This window comes from Globicephala melas, chromosome 12 (genome assembly GCF_963455315.2).
Source record: "Globicephala melas chromosome 12, mGloMel1.2, whole genome shotgun sequence".
Taxonomy (NCBI): Eukaryota; Metazoa; Chordata; class Mammalia; order Artiodactyla; family Delphinidae; genus Globicephala; species Globicephala melas.
The window spans coordinates 29662024-29684804 of NC_083325.1; the positions used below are offsets into that span (position 1 = coordinate 29662024).

At 36.0% G+C, this 22781-nt stretch overlaps 1 protein-coding gene across 8 annotated transcripts in view; it reads right to left on the reverse strand.

Moving 5' to 3' along the window:
* Window positions 1–22781, reverse strand: part of ZNF638 (zinc finger protein 638) — an 83620-nt gene that overhangs the window by 50830 nt on the left and 10009 nt on the right. For 4 of the 8 annotated variants that reach the window (XM_030877502.2, XM_030877503.2, XM_030877507.2 and 1 more), the window contains exons 2-8: window positions 20082–21594; window positions 15386–15447; window positions 9258–9296; window positions 8221–8513; window positions 6813–7087; window positions 5290–5436; window positions 4248–4370 (exon numbers count right to left, since the gene is read on the reverse strand). In XM_030877502.2, coding sequence (XP_030733362.1) covers window positions 4248–4370; window positions 5290–5436; window positions 6813–7087; window positions 8221–8513; window positions 9258–9296; window positions 15386–15447; window positions 20082–21392 — 2250 coding nt within the window. In that variant the 5' untranslated portion in view covers window positions 21393–21594. The remainder of the gene's footprint in view (window positions 1–4247; window positions 4371–5289; window positions 5437–6812; window positions 7088–8220; window positions 8514–9257; window positions 9297–15385; window positions 15448–20081; window positions 21595–22781) is intronic. The other 4 variants (XM_060309945.1, XM_060309946.2, XM_030877504.2 and 1 more) reach the window with 3 other exon arrangements.

Sequence of the window (22781 nt, forward strand, 5' to 3'; positions counted from 1 at the left end):
GCAAATTAGCAAGATACAAGATTAACATTCAGAAATCGGTTGCATTCCTTTACACTAACAATGAAATATCAGAAAAGGAATGTAAAAAAAAAATAGCTTTTAAAAATTGCACACAAAAAATAAAATACCTAGGAATAAACCTGACCAAGGTGAAACACTTATATGCTGAGAACCATAAAACATTAATAAAGGAAATAAAAGAGGATTCAAAGAAATGGAAAGCTATACCATGCTCTTGGAATGGAAGAATTAATACTGTTAAAATGGCAATACTACCCAAAGCAATCTACAGATTTAATGCAATCCCTATCAAACTACCCATAACATTTTTCACAGAACTAGAACAAATAATCCAAAAATTTATATGGAACCATAAAAGAGCCAGAATTGCCAGAGCAATCCTGAGGGAAAAAAAGAAAGCAGGAGGCATAACTCTCCCAGACTCAGACAATACTACAAAGCTACAGTAATCAAAACAGTGTGGTACTGGTACAAAAACAGGCATACGGATCAATGGAACAGAATAGAGAGCCCAGAAATAAACCCACACACATACAGTCAATTAATCTTCAACAAAGGAGGCAAGAATATACAATGGGAAAAAGACAGTCTCTTCAGCAAGTGGTGTTGGGAAGTTGGACAGCTGCATGTAAATCAATGAAGTTAGAATACACCCTCACACCGTGGACAAAAATAAACTCAAATGGCTTAAAGACTTAAACATAAGACGTGACACCATAAAACTCCTAGAAGAGAGCACAAGCAAAACATTCTCTGACATAAGTCATACCAATGTTTTCTTAGGTCAGTCTCCAAAGGCAACAGAATAAAAACAAAAATAAACAAATGGGACCTAATCAAACTTACAAGCTTTTCCACAGCAAAGGAAACCAGAAACAAAATGAAAAGACAACCTACAGAATAGGAGAAAATATTTGCAAATGATTCGACCGACAAGGGCTTCATTTGCAAAATATACAAACAGGTCACACATCTCAACAACAAAAAAACTAACTGAAAAATGGGCAGAAAACCTAAATAGACATTTCTCCAAAGATGACATACAAATGGCCAATAGGCACATGAAAAGATACTCAACACTGTTAATTATTAGAGAAATGCAAATCAGAACTACAATGAGGTACCACCTCACACCGGTCAGAATGGCCATCATTAAAAAGTCTACAAATAATAAATGCTGGAGAGGGTGTGGAGAAAAGGGAACCTTCCTATACTGTTGGTGGGAATGTAATTTGGTGCAGCCACTGTGGAAAACAGTATGGAGGTTCCTCAGAAAACTAAAAATAGAATTACCATATGATCCAGCAATCCCACTCCTGGGCATATATCCAGATAAAACTGTAATTCAAAAAGATACATGCACCACTTTGTTCATAGCTAACTGCTGGACAACGATCATCAAAAAAATGTTGGAAGCTACCAAAAAAGATACCCAACATCCAGAGACTGAGAAGAAGCCACAACGAGGGGGCAGGATGGGTGCAATCGCGATAAAATCAAATCCCATACCCACTGGGTGGGAGATCCACAAACTGGAACCTGAGCCCCATGTCAGGCTTCCCAGCCTGGGGGTCCAGCAACAGGAGGAGGAGTCCCCAGAGAAACTGGCTTTGAAGGCCAGCAGGGTTTGATCACAGGAATTCCACAGGGCTGGGGGAAGCAGAAACTCCACTCTTGGAGGGTGCACACAAAGTCATGTGTACACCAGGACCCAGGGGAAAAAAGCAGTGACTCTATAAAAGACTGGGTCAGACCTACCTGCCTAGTATTATAGGATCTCCTGCGGAGGCAGGGGGCAGCTGTGGCTCATTGCGGGAACAAAGACTCTGGCAGCAGCAATTCTGGGAAGTACACACTGGCATGAGCCCTCCCAGAGGCCGCCATTAGCTCCACCAAACATCCTGTAGGCTCCAGTGCTGGGTCGCCTCAGGCCAAACAACCAACAGTGCAAGAACACAGCCCCACCCATCAGCAGACAAGTCTCCCTGAACACGGCCCTGCCCAACAGAGAGACAAGACCCAGCTCTACCCACCACTAAGCAGGAACCAGCCCCTCCCATCAGAAAGCCTGCACAAACCTCTTAGATAGCCTCATCCACCAGAGGAGAGCAGAAGCAAGAACTACAATCCTGCAGCCCGCAGAACGGAAACCGCAATCACAAAAAGTTAGAAAAAATGAGACGGAAGAGGAATATGTCCCAGATGAAGGAACAAGATGAAACCCCAGAAGAACAACTAGGTGAAGTGGAGATAGCCAACCTACTAGAAAAAGAATTCAGAATAATGATAGTGAAGATGATCCAAGATCTCGGAAAAAGAATGGAGGCAAGGATCAAGAAGATGCAAGAAATGTTTAACAAAGACCTAGAAGAACTAAGGAACAAACAAACAGAGATGAACAACACAATAACTGAAATTAAAAATACACTAGAAGGAATCAGTGGCAGAAGAAATCATAAATGACCTGAAAGAAAGAATGGTGGAAATCGCTGCCACAGAACAGAATAAAGAATAAAAAGAAATGAAGACAGTCTAAGAGACCTCTGGGACAACATTAAATGCACCAACATTCACATTATAGGGGTCCCAGTAGGAGAAGAGAGACAGAAAGGACCTGAGAAAATGTTTGAAGAGATAATAGCTGAAAAATTCCCTAACGTGGGAAAGGAAACAGTCACCCAAGTCCAGGAAGCGCAGATAGTCCCAGGCAGGATAAACCCAAGGAGGAAAGCTGAGACAAATAGTAATCAAATGGACAAAAATTAAAGACAAAGAAAAAATATTAAAACAAGGGAACACCCATAAGATTATCAGATGATTTCTCTGCAGAAAGTCTGCAGGCCAGAAGGGAGTGGCATGATATATTTAAAGTGATGAAAGGGAAGAACCTATAACCAAGAACACTCTACCCAGCAAGGCTCTCATTCAGATTTGATGGAGAAATCAAAAGCTTAACAGACAAACAAAAGCTAAGAGAATTCGGCACCACCAGACCAGCTTTGCAACAAATGCTAAAGGAACTTCTCAAGCGGGAAAGAGACCAGCAACTTAAAACAACCTTGTACATATATAGACTGCTATATCAAAACCTCATGGGAACAGCAAACCCAAACACTACCACAGATACACACACAAAAAAGAAAAAACAACCCAAATCAAAACTAAAGATGATCATCAAAACTAGATACCATTTTTTACATACTGGATTTTAAAACTGCAAATATTAAGATGTCACTGATAATAGAGAAACACCAGTACTCACATAAATTATTAGACTATAAATTATTAGTCATTTAACAGGCAATCTAATATTATTTCTGTATACCCTATAACCCAGCAATTCCACTGTAGATATCACCTTAAAAAACACTATCATAAATGCATTAAGAAAGGCCTGTGAAAGCCATATACAAGGAAGTTAACTTAAGTCCTATTTATAGCAATTTATAGTAAACTAGAAATAACCTAAATAGCAATCCATAAGGAACTGGTGAAATAACTGTGGTATATTCATAGGAAGTAACACCACATATAACCTTAAAAGAATAAGGAAAATCTATAACGTACTAACATGGTTTGATCTCCAAATCAAATTAGTAATTGAAAAATGTGTGCTCCAACGCAGGCATTCTTCAGTAAATAAGAAAATAAAATAAAAAGAACACATATACACAAAGCAAAACTTACTGGATATTTTAAAGTACTTCTATAGACATTATCTATGGATATATAAACTAAAGCAAAGAAAATGATCTACAAAGACTAAACTCCTAAACGTTGATACTTCTAAGGAAGCAAAAGGCCCAGAAGAATATATACACTATGATTCTGTTTACAGAAACTTCAAAACAGGCAAAACTCAAGTACGGTATTAGAAACCAAGGTGGGGTTACACACTCCCTTCTGCCCCGGAGTAAGTATTCAAAAGAAGTATGCAAGGGGCTTCCAGGGTGTTGTTAGTGTTGTAGTTTGTGACTTAGGTAGAGGTTTCACAGACTTTTGCTAATTCTGTTAAGTATTTTCCCCTAGTCTATTGCTTATCATTCAATACTGTTTACAGTGTGATATATATATGTATGCATAAAGATGTTGCTAAGTTCAATGTATTTGAATTTATACCTAATCTGTGGAGTGAACATTTTTGTTTTATGCCTTTTTCTGTATGTGCCATACTTAAACAAAAAATTAATCAACAATGAATCACATAAGAATTTAATTCAGTTTACCTGTGACTTTTTCTTTCCTGGAACACATACTTTCACACTTTTCCCATTTATCAGAAGTGGTGTTGTTTCAATGTACTTCATGACTGCAGTAATTGCCTCTTTAAATTCCATTTCCAAGTAAGCCTAAAATGAAATGCATTCCACTTTTAGTCAAAAAAATCTACCTTAAAATTCTCTGTATGACCTAATATAATACTTCTTTGTGGAATATAAAACTGAAATTACCTCAAGTCCTGGTTGCTTTCACCTCTTTTTGTTTTGCTGAAGTGTAATGTGGTGTTTAGGATGTTTTCACACATGAAATGGACACTTAACCTTATAGAATTTCTATACCATTACCAAGGTAAGAAGGAAGCATGGGTCCATGGCAGGATCATGGAACAATAAGAAATGGGAAGGAGGGCTCACTGAACAATCGAAGAGAAGGCAGGATCTGGTCTAGCTGCTGTAAGTCTGACCTTTTTAAGGGTTCTTGCAACAAAGAAAATAATACCAACTATGTTCCTTTGTCTTACCTCACAATTTTTTACGTTCTGCTTAACCTAGGGTTTGTAGTTCTGGTGAACTCTACTATGTGAGTTATAGGAATACAACTCATATGTAAAAAAATACTGTACAGATAAAATCATTTTTTTAATATGACCTTACTGGTGTACTAAAGCAATGAATGGCAAACTATGGCCTGCCACCTGTTTTTGTAAATAGTTTTTTTGAACACAGCGATGCTCATTCAGTTATATATCATCTAAGACTGTGTTTGTACAACAGAGTTGTATAGCAGAGTTGAATAGCTGAAATCCTATAACATGCAACGCCTAAAATATTATCTGGCCCTTCACGGAAAAAGTGTGCTCTTCTAAGAAAACAGTGTGCTGTTTGAAACGATATAAAGCAGTATTTAGGGACATTGTTCATTCAAATCCGACCATTTACATAATTCAATTAACAATTGTGTATGCAGGAAAAGCAGCTAAAAGATCCAACAACAGTCTTTATAAAATAATGACTTTGTATGAATTTTAGAACAGACTAAATAACTCACTTCCTTTCTATATGGAACAATCAGGACATCATTAACTTTTCCAAATGGCTGAAATATTTTTCTAATATCTTCTTCAGTACAGCCATCCTCTGGTAATTCAGATATAAGAAGAACGGGACCATAATGTGAAGACTGATCTTTCCGAAGCTTTTTTTGGGATGAAAGAAAATTAAACCAAATTAAGTGACAAAGTACAGTAATAATAATTCCCAATATAATTTCTTCTACCATTAATCTTAGTCCTTTAAGCAGTCTTTTCAACATATTTTAGCATATTTAAAAAAATTTTAAAGGCCAAAGAAAAGTAGTAAGAAATATGTTTTACATTTTACCACTCAAACCCAACAGTGGTCAGTTTATGGGTAACCAATCACAGACGCTCTTTTCTGTTTAGAAGCATTTTGTAACAAACAAGACCTATGAAATGAAATGGTCCAAAACTATTAAACAGTATTTTTCTATATGAATCTGCATGGCACATCACTAGTGAAGCTGAAATTATAGCTTTATTTACTCTGTGTTCTAATAATTAAAAATGTTATCTAGATAGGCATAATATTTTTAAAGATTTATACTACATACAATTTGAATATATTTTATCAAATTTGCCACCTATGTTAAAAATTGACTCAAAAAAAAAAAAACTTTTTAAAAGTTCCACTGCCACCATCTAGAAGTCTAGAAACAAAATGAAAGAACGTTACAGAATAATTAAGCCTCTTTGAGATTAATTCCCTGTACTCAACATTTCTTCCTAATTAATGCTCTTCAAAATCCTGTAATTGCAGGTTGATTATTTTAAGTTTATCCTTCTAAATATAAGCTCTCTGGGGCAGGGAACTGTAGTTGTTGAAAGTTAAGACAATGTTAAGAGAAATGTATACCTAAATACTTGAAGACTTGTTATTATTACAATATAATAAACATTTGAAAATCTGGCCTATCAGGATTTACTCTGATAGTCTCTTTATATATTATCTGCTATAATAGTAATTTCATTAACATATACAATAAAGCAATACCATCAAAATACACCAATAAGTTAGTACCCAGAAAAGAGACTAGTATTCTACACTGGATAATGATTTAACTTATGAACTGTACTGCAAAAAGTATAAAACAGATTAAAAATGACCAATTCTCAGCAGAGACTCACTAATAACTTACTAACAAAGATTATAAAACCTCATTAATGCTGCTGATTACATCCATTTCCCCAATAAGGGAGCAAAACTTATCACAAGGATGTGTTTGTATGGTTAGCCAAAAACACCAAACTGTCAAAATGTTCTCACTTTTGATATATCAAATGCCAAACCTCTAGGATTTGTAATCTACAGGACTTTAATTATTGGACTTTTATTATATTCAGAAGAGAAACCAATGAATATTCCATATCAACATAACAAGTCACGATTTCAAACTTTTGGAAATATGAAAATTAAAAATTCTGAAAACTTTGTTTTCTCTTTGTCATATTAACAAATGTATGCACACACTTCCAGTAACAAAGAACTACTGACCTTACGTTGTAGAGAAACAGCTTTATCAGACACCTGTTTACTTTCTGGTGAGGTGTCATCTTCAAGATTCTTTGATTTGTAACGAGTACAATGTCCTATATTTGAATCACTCTTTGTAGAGCTCGTAGATTTAACTGATGGCCTTGCTCCACTGACAGTTTTAAGTTTTTGTGCTGGTGAGTGTCCTTTATCAACTGCTTCAAGATGTTTCTGTTTACTGAATTCTGATCCATGCCCAGACCGTTGTACTACATCTTCTAATGCTTTTTTTCTGTCTAGTAAAAAGGACATAAATACTACTTCAACTGAAAAGAACTTAAGGTAGGAAACATCTCATCACATTATAAAAAAAAAAAAGAATCATCTCTCAACTGTCCAAATATTTACCACATTGAGCTACTGTTAGGCCAAACAGGTGGCAAACACACACACACAAAATTATTATTCTTTAATTCCTCACTCAAAAGTGAAGATGTAAAAACATGAAGATCCCTTATTCTGTGAGCTTCTCTTATACCAGTGGTACTCAAACTTTAGTTTCAGTATCCCTTTACACTATTAAAAATTGAGGACTCCAAAGAGCTTTTGTTCAATTTATCAATGTTTACCATATAAGAAACTAAAATAGAATTTTTAAAATATTAATTCATTTAATAATAAACTCCTATGTTAATATAAATAATATATTTTTATAAAAAACTTTAATTTCAAAACAAAAATTAGATGAGTAGCACCACTGTATATTTTCCAAACGCTTTAATGTTGGGCTTAAAAAAAGTCTGAATTCTCGTATCTGCTTCTGCATCCAATCTGCTGGATACATTATTTCAGCTGAAACATTTAAAGAAAAATCCAGCTTCACAAAGACATGTAGTTGGAAAAGGAAAGACCTCACAGACCTCTGCAAAGATCTCAGAAAAGAATTACGTAAGAGCTATTTCCAGAAAGGTCACTAAACCAATACAAAGACACAGGTTGAAAATATGAATAATTTTTTAATGTTTTAAATTAATTCACCGAAGAGAAGTCTATAATCAATTACTAAAGCAAACTAAGATGTTTGTATATCCTTGGTTTTTAAGTTTGATGTTGGGTGGATAGATACAGTCTCCCACACTTCTTCTGATACATAATAAAGGGAAGAAGAATGAAATAGGTTGGGATGTGGGTTGGATTTCATATAGAAATTCTAAAATTTAATAAAGTAGAACATTCCATTTCTTAAAAACCTTGAAAGTTTTAAAAAGAGCTGAGCCAAATACCTCAAAATGTCAACATTTAAAAATATCTTGACAGTAGTATAGAAGTCACCATTTCAAGCTTAATAGAAATAAAAAATTCAAACAAACAAAAAAGCTAAAAAAATTTAGTCAAAATAAGTACTTATTATTCACAACCATAAGTGTACCTGATGATCTCACTGATCTCCTTGATGTCCTTTCGGGGCTAACTGATCGATAGCATTTTGGACTAGCTCTAAATGGATTTCTCATTCGATACGGTGAACGGGATCTGGATCTGTATCTAGGAACGAAACGATGGCAAATTCTTGGACTTCGACTTCTTGGTCTGTACATATAACGTATTGGGCTTCGGGATCGACGGAATCTGTGACTTGAGCTTGATCTCCTAGAATGTCTAGGACTGGGAGAATGAGATCGTCTTCTTGGAGTTTCGTTTTCTTTTCTATTGCCTTCATTTCTACAAAGTGCAGGAAAAAACCACAAGATTCATCAATTTAACAAAAATTTAAATCTATACTAAATGACAGATTTCTCTTCTTAAAAACAGACTATTAACAATGCCAAATTCTGATACCACGTATTTACATAAAGCAAAAACCTGTTTGACATGATGCAATTCAGCCTTGTAGATGAGTAAGAAACAATCAGAGCAGATGATCACCTCTCTCATTGCTTAGATTCCTCTGTTTTGTTAATTTACAAAAGAATATTATCATCCATTTCTTGCATTTTTCCTATACCACTATTATATCCAATTATGTTTTGAAAGTATTATATTACATGAAGAATTTAGGAAATGACTTACATAAACAAATGTTTTTCAACAATTTTTCCTGAAACATTATGCCATCCACAAATATTTCTTTGACTGTTGTACTTGTGTACCTACACATTGAACCGGGAACCCCATTCCCAGCCTTCAAATCTAAGATCCCACAAGCATAAAATAATAATAAAAGTACAAAGTATTTTCAGAACAGACTTAAAAAAAAAAAAAAAGTTCACAGATGGGAGCTATCACACTTAAACTGGGGTAACTAAAGAAAGATTCATTGAGCTGGTTCCATTTGCCTATTGTTTAAAAGTAAAAATGGTCAAAACAGGACTCTATTCAAAACAGTACCTTTAAAAAAAAAAAGTACTTGTTTACTTTTAAAAGAAAATCAAATTTCAATAATACCACTATTAAAAAAATAACTACCTTCTTGATGGGAGGATCTCAGGATTCCAATCGGGATACCTATTTTGAGAATAAACAATATTAATGAACAGTTAAAATAAGATTATAAGGCTCAATCTTTCCCTGCAATATATCAAGAGGTCTGTTCAAAACCAAAGTTAAGGGAATTCCCTGATGGACCAGTGGTTAGGACTCCGTGCTTCACTGCTAAGGGCACGGGTTCAGTCCCTCACTGGGGAACTAAGATCCCACAAGCCATGTGGCGCAACAAATAAATAAAAATTTTAAAAATTTAAAAAACAAAAAAATTTTTAAAAATTTTTAAAAATTTAAAAAGTATTTTTAAAAAGATTAAAAAAGGATAAAAAACAAAGTGAACACAGTGATTTATTAGTATATTAAAATATGAATATTTTCTTCAAAGTAAAATATTTTGAGTGTCTAATTCAATAAATAAGGTATTAGGCAATTCAGGGAAAAGAAACACATTCCCTATACTTCAAAGGCCTCGACGTTTATTTAGGTAAAACAAGCAGTACATATAGAAGTGTTGAGATGTATAGAAGAGGTATACAACACAAGCTTAGGTTGGGGTTAAAGACAGTTCTCCCACTTTGCAGAACTCCAGGGGACACCACTCTACAGAATAAGACATGAATAGTGCCCCTTACACTGTACCAAGTGCTCCTCAAGAGAGGATCTAGTGGGAGGATTCAGGGGAGAATTCAAAGAAAAAGGTTGCTTTTCAGGGGAACTAAGATCCCACAAGCCATGTGGCAAAAGGTCTGTTAATAGGCATGGATCAGGTTAGGTTTCATACAGTGGTGATACATAAAAGAAGCACTGGAGGCAAAACATGTGTTCTATTCCAGGAACCGGTATGGCTGCAGCATGGAAGTGATGAAAAGCAATTATGAGGGGGAAAACCTGGAAAGGCAGCTCAGAGACAAACTATGAACGTCCTTGAAATCAGGTTAAGGAGGCTGCACATAATTAAAAGGCAACAGGGAACAATAAACATTTCTGAAATGAAGGGAACATAGGAATGTTTTCAGAACAACTGGAAATAAATATCTGGATTAGAGAAAAAGATGAGGGCTGGGATATTTAGAAATCAGGCATCAGCTATACTACTAAGAATGAGTGAGATAAACAGAGAATAGAGTTTGTGGGGAAAAAAGAGGGCTGAGGACAGAATCTTATGCACACTAACACTTAAGAGTAAAGCAGACAAAGATACACCAATGAAAGAGATTAAGGGTTAATTACAGAAAGAAAAAGTAGGAGGAACAGTAACATCATAGAAGCCTAAAAAAAAGACATCTTTATCCTCATCTTTTCTAGATTTTCTGGACTCTTAAAAGTTAACTGGAAATGGTGATTAAATTAAATTATTGAATCACTGATGTTCAAAAATACAATTTCAGTAACCAAGAGGAGAGCCAGGTAAGGAAATGAAGGCAGCAGACTCAACAAGTCACCTGGCAGGAAAATAAAGTGAGGTCAAAACCTTACTAAAAGTAAAGTGGTTTTTATTTGTTGATATTTATCTCAGACATCGTTAGCAGGTTAACTCAAAAGCAATTCTCAACTCTCTTTTCCCATGCCTGCCTCCACAACAAAGGCTTAAAAAAGCTAAATATTTGCTTTCTCAGCCTCCTTAGAAGATAGCCAGTGATAGGTTCAAACCAATGAGACAGACACAGGTACAAAACCACTGGCAGACTTCTGAGAAAGCTTCTGCCCACTTCTTCCTGCTTTAAGAGCAGACATGATGCATCTTATAACTACAGTGTGACAAACTATGAAGGCAAAAAAACTTAACTTTCAATCCAATGTATCTATCACCCAGCATCAACAATTGTTAAAACATGAACAATTTTGTTTCATCTACTACTACAGTTTTTAAAACTTTTGTTACTCTGTACCATGTAAGAAGATACATTTCCGGTCTTACGTTACTGTGTTTAAAAGCAAGACCTTTGAGAGTTCCCTGGTGGTCTCCTGGTTAAGATTTGGCACTTTCACTGCTGGGGCCTGGGTTCAATCCCTGGTCGGGGAACTGAGATACTACAAGCCATGTGGTGCGGCCAAAAGAAAAAAAAAAAAAAAACAACTAAAGCAAGACCTTTGGAATCAAACACAGCTGGGTGTATAAGTGTAGGTACTGCCACTTAATGACCATGTATCTGAAAGCCAGTTACTTACTATGAGTAAGGCTTAGCTTTCTCTTATGTACAATGCTGGAAATACAGCTGGTTGTCGACACACAGAAGTTATTAAATTTCCAGATCTTTCCAGTTCAAGAGTGGGTAACCATGTTTCAGATGTGAAATGATGTTTCAGATCTAGGTTAACTGCTAGAATACATATTCTTGTCTCTGCTGCCCAGAGCAGAAAGATAAAGCATACATACTATTCTGCAAATAGAGTTTGGACTGCCTGTATACTGCCTAACTAGTTTTTGTGGGTTTTTTAAACATCTTTATTGGAGTGTAATTGCTTTACAACAGTGTGTTAGTTTCTGCTTTATAACTAAGTCCATCAGTTATATATATACATATATCCTCATATCTCTTCCCTCCTGCGTCTCCCTCCCTCCCACCCTCCCTATCCCACCCCTCTAGGTGATCACAAAGCACCGAGCTGATCTCCCTGTGCTATGCGGCTGCTTCCCACTAGCTATCTATTTTATGTTTGGTACTAACGAGTTTTTTTAAATGTGTTTCAGAAGCATGATACATAAGCAATTTAAACATAATGGCTAAGAACAAGGACCTAAGTAAACGACATTATCTGTATCCCAATGTGATGCAGTAAGTATACACATCACCTATAAAGTTTTTGTGACAAAAATGTTCAACCTGAATTTAATGAAGAGGAAAAAAACTAGAAAGGTGCAGAATGTGGAATATTCTACAAGACAACTTTTGTGGACATTTCAGAAGTCAACCATTGTGAAAATATCCTCCTCAAAAGGATATTGGGATTGACATACATACACTATTGATACAATGTATAAAACAGATAACTAGTGAGAACCTGCTGTATAGCACAGGGAACTCTACTCAATGCTCTGTGGTCACCTAAATGAGAAGGAAATCCAAAAAAGAGGGGATATGTGTATACATACAGCTGATTCACTTTGCTGTACAGTAGAAACTAACACAATATTGTAAAGCAACTATACTCCAATAAAAAAAAATTAATGCTAAAAAAAAAGTGTAGGGGCGGGGTAGGCAAAGATAGTTATAAAGGCATTTTGGAAACAAATGGGAAAATTTGAACTTGGCCTATGTATTGGAAGGCATTATGAAATCATTGTTAATCACTGTGTTATACTGTGGTTATAACAGATAACCACTGCAGAAAAATGTCCTTATTCTTAAGAGACAGATGTTGAATTAAGGAGTAAAGTGTCATAATGTCTAATTTATTTTCAAGTAGTTTTCAAAAACTATAATATTAAAAATGTGCATATAAAGATATAATAGATATGTCAAATGTTAATAATTGGTTAATAAAGACAAAGACTCTATGAATGTTTATTATCCCTTCAACTTTTTTGCGGCTTAGAAACTTTTCAAAATAAAATGCTGAGAGAAAAAAAAGAGCAAAGATCCATTAGTTAGATTAGTTGTGCCAATTATTGGCTGTGTTATAGTAGGGAAGTTGCCTCTCAGTTTCCCCACTGGTAAAATCACAAATAATCATTATACATATATCTCATAAGGTTGCTTTGAAGATTAAAGACACTGTGTAAAGCACTTAGAAGAATGCCCAGCACACAATAAGCATACAGCTCTTATTATTTATTATTTTTAATACTAAAACTTTAATGCACTGTATCTTTTCTCAAGTTAACCAACTACTCTTATGTCATAATCCAGAAAGATCCAAGACAAAGAGAGAGAAGAGATAATCAGCCTTAAGAAAAGGAATAAGAACCTAAATATACACCAGCAGAGGAATGACTAAACAGATTAAGGTTTAGAAACACAACGCAGCTTAAAAAAAAAAAAAAAATGAAGTAGCATATATTTTGCCATGGAAAGATCCAAAGCACCTAATCAAATCTAACATATTTGTTAAATTTTTTTTTGCAATAGAGAGAAAGCCATAAAGAAACTATTCAAGAGCATATAACCTGAAAAAGATAAAAATGTAAAACAAGCAATGAAGTAGCAGGCATGGAAAGCACATGCTTTAAAATCAGCGTCCTGGAGACTTCCCTGGCAGTGGTTAAGAATCCGCCTGCTAATGCAGGAGACACGGGTTCGAGTCATGGTCCAGGAAGATCCCACATGCCGCGGAGCAACTAAGCTCGTGTGCCACAACTACTGAGCCTGTGCTCTAGAGCCCATGGGCCACAACTACTGAGCCTGCGCTCTAGAGCCCATGAGCCACAACTACTGAAGCCCACATGCATAGACCCCGTGCTCCGCAGCAAAAGAAGCCAGCACAATGAGAAGCCCACGCACCGCCACGAAGAGCAGCCCCTGCTCGCCACAACTAGAGAAAGCCCACATGCAACAAAGACCCAACGCAGCCAAAAATAAAAATAAATATATGTATATTAAAAAATCAGGGTCCTGTGTGCATTAAAAAAAAGGCTTATCTACACAAAAGTCTTTAAATAGGCATAAATGCCATGTGATGTAGTAAATTAATGGCAGTGCATGTAGCTAGAATCCTCTTACTAGCATTAATGCCTACCTACAGCAACTAACTAACTCCCACCTAAATCCCTTACCTTCATAAAAATGAGACATCCCACTGGGTATCTGTGGGAAAATTTGTGGCGTAGGAGAGATTTTCCACTTACAGTGGCAGTAAGGCCTATCCAATTCAAGTAACAAATTATCTCCGCATGATAACCAATGTTTGTGTGCACACATCTATACAGGTAAGCAACTCTATTATTAGTCTATACAATTAAGGTAGGACTTATATCACACTCAACACATGACACCAACCGAGGTACAGTACCCTATTCCTGCAACCATTATAACTGGTTTAGAGATGGACAACTAACCCACAGTGAACCAAAAGAGTCAAACCAAGGACTTCTGCAGAATTTATGAGGAAAGAAGTGTTTTTATTTATTTTTTAACTCCTGGAATTGCTAGCTATACATATCACTTAACTCTGGAACTAAGGGGGTCACCGCTTTGTGGAGAAAGGTGTGCCTTTCTCATGAGGCTAAAGCAGAAGAGAACAGCCAAGAAATGAAAATATTTCTGACACTCTGATTTTTGTTTGAGCATCTAATTCAGCTGTTCACACTCCTTAAGCTTCCCAGTTAAACGAGCTAATAAATTTCCTTACTTTAAAAAATTGGTCTGAGTTAGGTTTATCACATATGACTAGAAGAGTCCTGAATATTCTCAAAAAAATTTTGTTGGTATTTTCATAAAGAACAATAAGAAAAAACCAAAACAGCTGCCACAAATCCATTTGCTCAAGAACATGTTATTATCATCAGTATAGTGACCGGGAATTTGACACACAACTATATCAGCATATTTAATGATGTTAAAAGGAACACAATTTAATTTTATGTAACTCCAGGTGATATTAGAGAATACTGTTAATATCACACTTTTCACCTTCATAGGTGCCCTGTCTTTAAGAAGGAAAAGGTCAGAGAATTGAAGAACCAATGTTGAGGAAGCACCATATCTAGCTTGTTCATCTCCCACTTAAGGTTTTTTCTGAATATAGGTTCTAAACCTGGAGAGGTTTAGACCTGAAATTAAAGACTAGTGTTTGGTTTGGGTGGTTTTTAGTTTTTTATCCTTTGGGAAAGGGGTGGGGATGAGGGGGAAGAAGTATAGGAGAAGGGTAGACTATGTGCTCTGAAAAAGATAAACCATCCCAAGGGAAGGTTAAGCCAGCAGGAATGAACCAATGATACTAAAGTTACCTACTGGGATTAAATTAGGAAGGAGTCAGAAGAAAGGATCATATTTAATTCTCTCCTTTGGGAAAAAGATTAAATATGTTTGTATATAAATATTTCAAATAGACAATAGCTTTCTAAAAAAATATGTTTCTCCAAAGTACCACACTAAAGGTATTAAGCAGTCATACCTGAAACATTATTTTGTAAATTTGCTACTTATAAAAAAGGAAAAAATTGTTCTTACTGTTGACGTAACTGTCGGCAGCTCTCAATATGAGTAGATGTATTTTGATGCTGAATCCAATCCTATTGTAAAAGGAGAAAAGTGCACAAATTAGAACATTCCTTATTTGACTAATGAAATTAGGCTTTTTAACATGACACAGCATTCTTTGTTTTATCAAAAATTAACCAAATCTAGTTATAAATACCATTTGGCTACAATAAAATTTTCACAAACAAAAATAAAAGCCCTCCAAATAAAAGCACTTAATACCAACTCACTGATACCATTTTAAAACATTTTAGTATAGAAAACATTTTAAAAATCATACCCATGGATACTCGTTTTGAAGTCAAATATACATGTAAACTTGGAGAAAATAAAAGCATGGATCAGAAATAACTCATCTCAAATATAAAACACTACTACAGAGAACACCAAAAACTCTATAAATAGAATGGTATCATTCTATAAAATATAGTCTAAAATACAGTCTCTAAACTACAGTCTCAATGCCTTACAACTCTAAAATTCAAGCTAACAACATTAACAACAAAAAATCCTACCTCTTAGGCCAATACTATTCCAAACAAGGTACTCACTATGTATTGGCAAAGGATAAGATTAGTAAAAATAAGAAAAAATGCTGCTGATCAAATCTAATTTATTTTCAGGATATAATGGAAAGTAACATCATTTCAAAGACATAATATCCCTTACATATAGAGCTTTACAATGAACAAAATGCTTTCTTATACATAACTTCATGTGTCACAAAGCTGCCCTAAAATTACATTCCGTATCCATAAAAAGCTCCTGGAAGATACATCTTATTTTTTTTTTTAAAGGCAATACAGTTTTCAAAGATACAGTCCCCCAAATGAAACAGTTAGTTAAAAGCAATGTGCATATTACTCAATGTTTTATTGTTTCTCCAACATTTGGAAAGGCAGAAAACTTACTGAACAGTTCCATATTTTAACGCTTTCCTTGAGGAAAATGTTATTCATTTCCATTTCAAAAACATTTTAGTTTGTCATTGCCAAAGATGAACTAGAAATATCCAGAGTTAAAAACAACAGTTGACACTAATTTTGGAATCTGCCTTGTCGAGAACTATTTGAAAATAAGTGCATGCTATTTGCAATGCTCAGCAGCAGGTTATGACAAACCCTAAATTATTTCATTAAGCCATGAAACTCATTGTGGATTGCAAAAAAGAAATGTCTGTATATCCTGCTCAGTGATACAAATATTTAGAAAGCTAGAAGAGATTGGCAGTTAAGAGTCTTTAGTACTGTTAAACCCATGTCTTTGACATTAACTGGATATTGTTTACATCAGACACACTGGCAGGTATCAAGTTGGGCATGATTTATTTGGACCATAAAGTGTTTTATTTGAATAAGTTGCCGATATTTAAAAATCCAGAGATTTCCAGCTTTTCTTGAAAAAATATGAAGATGTAATTAATACTAGACATGTATTTGATATAGCAACCATCAGGTGATGCTGACAGCTAACTTAAGGTATACTCTCTCCAGTTCTACACACACACACACACACACACACACACACACACACCCTTTTAACAGGCCCGCTTTACTCACTGACATCACTCGCTTTTAAGCTCAGTAAATATATGTACACCACCCCAATTTCTAGACTCTCCAGTAAGACAAGGGTCCAAGAGCAGTACTCCTCTCCAGAGAAGAAGTGATAATTATCTATCTACTAAGCAGGAGATGCTACAAGGACTGTAGACTTGAGTGGGCCCAGAATCAAACTGTGAAAATACCTACCCCTATCAGAGCTCACTATCCACCAACTATTCCAAAAATCTTTTGTCAGTATTTTCTCAAACTGAATTATTTCAGTCAAAAAGACATGGCTGGGGTTTCCCTGGTGGCACAGCGGTTGAGAGTCCGCCTGCTGATGCAGGGGACACGGGTTCGTGCCCCGGTCCAGGAAGATCCCACATGCTGCGGAGCGGCTGAGCCCGTGAGCCATGGCCGCTGAGCCTGCGCATCCGGAGCCCGTGCTCCGCAACGGGAGAAGCCACATCAGTGAGAGGCCCACGTACCACAAAAAAACAAAACAAAACAAAAAGACATGGTTTCTAAACCCACTGTGACAGTCAAAAAGACGTAACTTCTAAACTAAGGTCGGCTCCTCCTCTGTCTGAAACCCAATTTAGAAAAAACATAATTCCACATTTTCTTGTGGTCTTTTTCAGGCTATAGTTTTAAAGACTCAGAGATGGGAACATACTGTCAGATATTACTTAGCAAGAAAAAATTTGCAGTTGGTAATTTATATTTATTGGTTACATATTTATAATGTCAAATACATGCACACTTACAAGGCAGCAAGATACATCACAGAAACAAGAGAGGTAGTTTGTACTACCTAAGTCCATGTTCACAAATCCCTATGATTTGTCATCCAGTAGTGAAGAATTCATTAGTTAGGTCCATTGTGTTGTTCTGACTATTAAAAGGTATCTGTTCATTTAAGATGGCAATCAATCTCTGTGAATTCTAATAATCATTAAATGATTTTTCCTCTCTAACTTTTACTTTTATCATAGTAATCCGTACTTTCACCAACTTATACTTGAATAACTAGGGAACCTCGAATTAGGTGCCCTACCCTATCTCTTCTCATTTCTATTCATCTTGTACACGTCAGTCAGACTTATCTCCCTGAAATACATTTTTAATGTGTTAGTTCACATATCAAGAACCTTAATTAGCTTCCTAATGCCTCTCAACCTCAAGTCTAAACTCCTTAGGCTAGCTTTTCAAGGCCCCTCAAACTTACTGTTGTTGCTCCTATCTGAAATGTCACCCCTCCTCCCCTGGGTATATCTAAGCCTACTCATCATTCAAGACCCATCTTCAACCTACTCCATGAAGTTTTCCCTCCCAGACCACTCTAATCCAGACACTTAGCGCAGTAGTCACTCAATTAGTCTTCTTTAACTAGATTTAACTAGAATACAGAAGCCTTCCGATGTCAGAAAGTATATTATACTTTCTAATTACATACTGCTAAATACACAAGTGTCAGTAAATTGATAATGCTAGCCTGAACTGATATAAGTCTGCAATCAAGATAGAAATATTAAACATCTCTCCCCCTACAGCATATCTAAACAAGTTAATTATGAACCATTTGTTACCCTCCAATTTTTAAAAAATTCTTTAGGTGTATAATTTTTCTCCTCAGTGAGACTGTAAAAACTGCTTAGGAACAACATTAAACTTTATATAGTTCTTTATTTCCATCCCAGCACCTAATATAGCCATGTACAAAACCAGTAATCAGTAAATAGTTACTGAATAAATGTATACCTTTTCTATTCACCAGATAAAAAATTAAAACATTTAAGATATTTTTCTTGGGTTTATCATGACTAACTGAAAGTTCAAAATAAATGGAATACAGGGGACCTAACACTCAATTCAGTACTTAGCCCAGGACTACTTACAGATTTTAACTAAGTGCTATGAATTATTCTGAGATTTTTCAAGACTTTGCTATCGCTATCCCCTGTGATAGGGCAAGGCAATTATTATTTTATCAGAACTCAGCAAATATGGCTAAAATGAGGTAGAATGCTGATTTCGTTTGCTGGCATTAACCTTTATGACAAAAGCATCAGTTTTAGGTATCAGATTCTTGTTGGCTGAAACCTGGTGAGTGGGTAATAGAAAGACAATAAAAGGGCAGCACTGGAAGGAGAAAAAACAAGAGAATTAACACCAAAAGACTTTTAGGCCTATTCAAAGTATACAACCAATGCTATGGCCTTGAATCAAAGGCCAATCATGGGCCTTTTTCCCATGGGAAGTACATTCCTTCCTGACCACTTGTATTGAATAATATACATCTTCAAATCACATTAGTAAATAGAAGAAACAGTGGTTTCCAAACATATGTAAGTAAATAAAACATACTTGGAAATTTCTACTCAAATCCACCAATGATTACTATCAAACAGTATAGTCTACATTCCTCTTCGGCACCTCTGTAAAACACTTCATTCTAACTATACTAACCATGAAGACACCTAAGGCTTCTTTGTTTTTTAAAGACTCTTCTCTCTAAAGTTCTATCATTCTATAATCTATGCTCTGAGCCCACAGCTGGTCCGAATAATTCATCCTGACTGAACTTTGCTATGGATTAAGTTATTTTAGGAAGCTCCTTCTCATGAAATGCTAAAAATCCTATTTCAGACAGAATCAGAAAATATTTAAATCAACATTAATTGTCTTTAGCTCAAGACCAATAGATACATGCAAGGCTACAATAGACTGTCTCTTAAAAGTGTGCAGTACAAATGTTTTATTCCAAGTTTTTATTTTTATACTAACAGATTCTCTTATTTAGATAAAGGTAACTCATGTGACATTGTCTTCTAAGTACGGTTCACGTCATATCAATTTTATGTTGCATTTTCTGGGATAACTTCTCAGAAGCTCAAAATAAATGGACAGACCCATGTGGTGTGCCCAGTCACAGGAATACAGAAAGCCTAACACCCAATTCAGTACTTAGGCCAGGCTACTTAAGATTACAACTAAGTGTTGATGTTGCAATCAAAATTTCTGCCTTTTCCTTAATGACTAGTTAACACCAGCATACATGAGAATTTAGAGGAAACTTGGGCGCTGAGTATCATGATACAGTGATCTTTAAAAACACTCACCTTCAAATGACTACATTCTACGTTACACAGAGAACACAAATGTGGAAATATTCTTGGAGACGCTGCATAATAATCATTCATCATAGAAGGAGTTGGAAGTCTCTTCATCTTCTGGGCATCAGCATGTGAAAACTTTGGTAGCCATGATGCTTTCACAATCCCAAAGGGAGACTGAATGGGGATGTCAGCCTCTGACTGGTAATTCTTTTTACTTCCTCCCGATCCATGTACATTAGATGAATTAATGACAGGTTCACGCGGGATCCGATCTTGTTGGCTTACAGCTGAAATTAATTCCGATGAAAACGGTTGCTGGTTCATAGGAGGAATCAGAGACTGACTCATTGTCTGGTTAACTGGCTGGCTAATGGATTGGCTGACAGATTTTACAGGTTCAAGGACTGACTGTCCTCCTGAAATGTGTAAGCCTGACATCTTGCTTCCACTCTCAACTGGGAAAAAGGACTGATTATTGGAGGACTCACTGGGGAAGTCCATCTGTCGAAACACATCTTCAACAGGAAACATAGAATTACATATCACATTTGGAGCGGGAACAGATGCAGAAATGCTTGGCTGTGACCGAAATTCGTTCTTGACCTCATCAGTTGGAATTTCAGGATCGTAAATACGTACTTCAAGTGGATCTTCTGTGTAGCCATATTTGCTTGCATGCCCATAATCAATCACATTACTCGAAACTGCCTCACTACCAAGTGTTTCTTTATTTCTGCTCTGAGAAGGTAAATTAGGTAATCGGCGCCCCATTTTTCGCATTCTTATATCCCTCAAAATTAATGGCATATTTTCAGGAGTTAGTTGTTCATCAGGATAGCGACTGAGCTCTTCTAAGTCTTCATTAGATAATCCAAAACTTGCTAAGATACTTGAGGCACTCTCTTTCGTATAGCGGCTCTGTACTTTAGGACTCTGCTCTGTAACCTGTGTTACAGAACTCTGTTTCACTCCCACTGATGCAGACATATGAGGCTCATCATCCCACCGGCTACCATGAGGCTTCCCCTTCTTTTGTTGTGCTTCGTGAAAATCCAATTTTTCTTTGGTCAATCTTGGATCAGTTCGGTGCTGAGTTACCTGAACATTCATTCTCTGTGGTCCCATGTTCTGGTAAGATTCATGGCCAGCAAATCTGTGTGGTATCCCACGGGCTCTCCCTGCTGGGTAAAATCTTGGAAGACCCATAGATCCAGGCCTCATAAATGGTCCTGGAGGCCTCATCCCAGAAGGGTTAGGTGCTCGTGGCCTCTGAAGTGGAAAGTTTCCTCGAGGATTAAACCTGGGTCTCGACATGGCTATTTTCAAGAAAGCCTGATTTAATAAAGTATAAGGTGGTGTTGAACTATGTGAGGCAACGGCATTCAGCTGCTGAAGCGCCAACTGAGTCTTAATCTGAGCAAAGTGCAAAGGAGATGGGCCCAACAGAAGTGGGTTTGCAATGCCCAGGTTCAAGGAATTCACAAGTGGTGCGAAATTTTCCAAGAATAACACAAAGCTGAAAGTTAAAACACAAATATTAGATCATTTTAACTCAAACTACTTCATGAAGTGGGTTCTACAGCCAGTGTAAAACATTTTGAAACAAAGCCATGAAACCATTCTGCATTTCATACACTTTTAGGGTGTTTACGAGGATATTAAACTTTCCCCAAAACTTTCTCTTCTTTTCTTTCCCGAATCCAGAACACAAACCCCAAACCTCAAGCCAGAGTTCATGTACACTGTGTTGCACTGGGTGCTGTCCTAGGTGCTGAGCGGTAATTACAACTCCTTTTAAAACTTCTTAGAAGTGTCCAAATCCTGCATGCCATTGGGGGATGGGGTGAGAATATACATTCAGTTGCTGTGGTCAGTAAGTTCTCAGAAGTTGTTTCTTTATCATCATAGATCTTTTTCCCCCTTCTTTTTGATTTTAGTGGAAAGGAATGAGTACAGAATCATTCAATTTATTAAACATTTTTTGTCTAATGTGACAGTCATTATGGAGTTTTCAAGCCAAATAAAACATGATTCCTGCCAAAGTGCAAGCAATCTAACAAGAAAAACAAAATAGAGTTTTTCATTATTACAACAATGCTAAAAAGCATCATAAAAGGATTTATTTCTGGAAGAGGTCATGAATGCTTGAGTTGAGTTTTATGAGTATCTTCTAGAGTTTTGAGGGAACTGGGATAAGAGAGATTTCAGGTAACAAGGTCTTACTAAACATGTGTTTATCAAATTTTTTAAAATGTAGAATAGCCTAGGTTAAAGCTTCTGAACAAAACACTGTAATAAGATGAAACAGCTTGCTGGGATGATTTAAAATTTTTAAACTAATTAAACTTATTAACTGCGTGTTTCTGACAAAGCTATAAAATTCTAGACCAAGACAAAATATAGTTTCAGTTGAGACACGTGATTCTTCATTAACCCCAGGACTATTTAATAAAATTATCTATGAAGACAGAAAAAATAAAAATTGCCAAGAACCTCTCTCCCTTATGCCAACTTTTAGCTACTGTTTTTACTAACTTTGGAACTTTCTCCCAAAACTATCCATTTTCAACCCTCTGTTCTCTACACCAATTCCTTTAGTCAATGAGGCTCAAAAACATTTCATTCTCCATTTCTAACTAAACATAAAATTCTACGTATTCCTGTCAATGTCTCTAACATATACTTTCCTTTTTCCTTTCACCA